General features: G+C 39.6%; 1 protein-coding gene across 1 annotated transcript; it reads right to left on the bottom strand.

Moving 5' to 3' along the window:
• Window positions 1-1,226: 1,226 nt before the first annotated feature.
• On the bottom strand, window positions 1,227-2,018 carry LOC131876298 (uncharacterized). Its single transcript, XM_059221218.1, has one exon. The coding sequence runs from the start codon at window positions 2,016-2,018 to the stop codon at window positions 1,227-1,229; it is 792 nt and encodes a 263-aa protein (XP_059077201.1).
• Window positions 2,019-2,684: the final 666 nt, after the last annotated feature.

Raw genomic sequence — 2,684 nt, forward strand, 5'->3', positions numbered from 1 at the left:
CCTTTAGGACTTTTACACATTACATATGATTTATTTCTTTCAAAAGCCATTATTGGCTCTAAAACTCTCCAATCAACTTGATATCCCTCATAAAACCTTCCTAGCATCTTCATTGTCTTCTTGGTTTTGTAGGTTGGCCTGGGTGCTCCTGCACCATACTCCCCATGAATGAAAGTCTTCTTGTCCCAAGAAGTTATCCATGCCTTTCCTTCATGTTTTCTTTCTTGTATCTGATTCTTAGAAACTAGGTAGTCCCCAAATGTGACTGGTTTCTTCTTGAAATGACCTGCACTCACACACCAAGTATTAGAAACAAAAACATCATGATTTGGTTGCCCCAAAACAATGATACTCATGGCTGATATTTGCTTCATGAAGGCCTCTTTTCCTCTATCTTGAGGCATCTGTATTTCCTCCAACTTGTTGTCCTTCCTTTGTCCAATGATAGGACACTTGACTGTACCAACTTGTACATGATCAAGATTCCAAAGTCCTTTATGAAATGGACTGTCATAGTGCTCCAAATCTGCACTTTTCTTACCCTACTCTTTGACTGAAAACTCATTGCCAAAACACATTACAATGTTGTCTCTTGCCTTCCCCATCAATGGGCTCAATTTGTACTTTCTTCCACCCTTATGAACTACATAGGTGTTTTGATACCCATCATGTATAATCCTTCTAGAGTATTGCCAAGGTCTACCCAAAATCAAATTACCACAACTCATATCAATTACATCACACAAAATACTATTAGTATATTGACCAATGGAGAAACTAATGAGTACCTGATCCTTTACCAACATATTCTGACCTTCACTAACCCATGTAGCAAAATATGGATTAGGATGTGCAAGAGTTTGTAAATTTAACTTTTTGACTACTTCATAAGCAACCAAATTGTGACAAGCCCCTGAATCAACAATCAAATTGCATACCTTGCCATGGATCTTACAGTTTGTCCTAAAGATCCTTTCTTGCTGTGATGGTTGTACTTTCCCCATGAGTAACAACTCTCCTTCCTCTGGTGGTATCATGATTTCTTCTTCTTGTTCTTCCTTTTTGTCTTCTTGTGTCAAATTAACCCTCCTTTCCTTCTTATCCTCATTCCATTTAGGACATTTGAATGATGAGTGCCCTGGTTCATTACAATTGTACCCTCTATATGTGCCTCTTCCTTGACCAAATCCTCTTCCTCCTCTCTGATTGTATCCACCTCTTGAATCTTAAAATGACTCCTTGCCTTTATCCTCATGCCTTGGTCCTTGTACTCTTCCACCTCTTCCTCTATTTGCATTACCTCCTCTACCTGATCTTTCTTGTCTCCTCTTCACCTTTTCTTCTACCCTAACAGCCAACTGAAAGCATTCCCCAATGGTCTTTGGTACTTGTAGACCAATCTCATCTTGCAAGTTATACCTTAAGCCATTGATATATCTGGCTACCTTCTCATCTTCTTCCTCATATCCTCCCCTAATACTCAATTTGTGATTTTGTTCAGTATAAGACATTACATCCATGTCTTTTTGCTTCAAGTTTTGTCTCATCCTTCTCACATGTATACTATAATCTGAAGGCAAGAATTGATCTTTGATCAAATTCTTCATCCTTTCCCAATTTGTGATTCTTGTCAAACCCCTAGACATTCTATCATTTTGTAAACTTGTCCACCAAGTCAAAGTAGTACTTCTGAGTTTTGTTTTTGCAAACCTTACCCTCTTATCATCCTCCATCTCTTCATACTCAAAGTAGTTCTCCAAGGCATCAAGCCATCCCAACACTTCCTCACTATCCATCTTTCCCTGATAGATAGGTACATCCACATGTCTTTTCCCTGCATTGTTTTGTACTGCCTTCAAAAGTCTAACCAACCTCCTCTCCTCAGGGTCCACTTCGTCTTCAACCCTCCTATGTTCTGGACCCCCTAGTTGTTCATCTCCATCATCTTCATGTTGCTCTTCATCATTGTGTTCTTCCCTCCTTTTGTCTCTTCTTTCTTTCTCATATTGTTCTATCATGGCTTGCATACTCTCTTTCTCCCTTCTCCATGCTCTTTCTTCCCTAGCCTTGCTCTGTTCTCTTTCTCTTCTTTCCCTTTAGAAGGTTTCCTTCAACTCTTCAATCTCTTTAACCAATTGGTTCTCTGGTGCCATCCCTATTTCCAACTTCCTATCTAGATCTTTGCTTTCTCTGATACCACTTTGATGCAGATGCAGGAGGATCAACACTATTTGTAGATGAATGTATAACTATGGACCCAAACCCCCAACATTCCTATGGTGTCTCAAGTGCTCACTATGCCTCAGTAGGTTCCAATCTTGTCTCCACCTTAACTAGGTGTTTCTCCTACCTCCACACACCTCAAACAACTTCACCTAACATTTTTCCAAGGTTTTCAAACCCTTAACCCATCAACTGATACAAAAACCCAATTTTAGCACTTCACTAGGCCTAGTCTCCTAGTAGCCCTACCTGCGTTGTTTTAGGCTTTTTCACACACATTCTCCAAAACATAGGTCCATGTTATGATGGATTTAGACACCTAATATAAACCCCTATCAACACCCAGAATCTTATCTATGGTTGTTTTGGAACAAATCATTCAAAAACTTGTTGTCCTTAGTCACCGAGAGGGCTAATTAGGTCAGTTTTGTGAAGGAAGTACCCTCCAAACTCACTCCTAG

This window comes from Cryptomeria japonica, chromosome 5 (genome assembly GCF_030272615.1).
Source record: "Cryptomeria japonica chromosome 5, Sugi_1.0, whole genome shotgun sequence".
NCBI lineage: Eukaryota > Viridiplantae > Streptophyta > Pinopsida > Cupressales > Cupressaceae > Cryptomeria > Cryptomeria japonica.

Coding starts and splice junctions, on each gene's coding strand:
- LOC131876298 (XM_059221218.1), bottom strand. CDS start 2,018: ATGATAGAACAATATGAGAAAGAAAGAAGAGACAAAAGGAGGGAAGAA.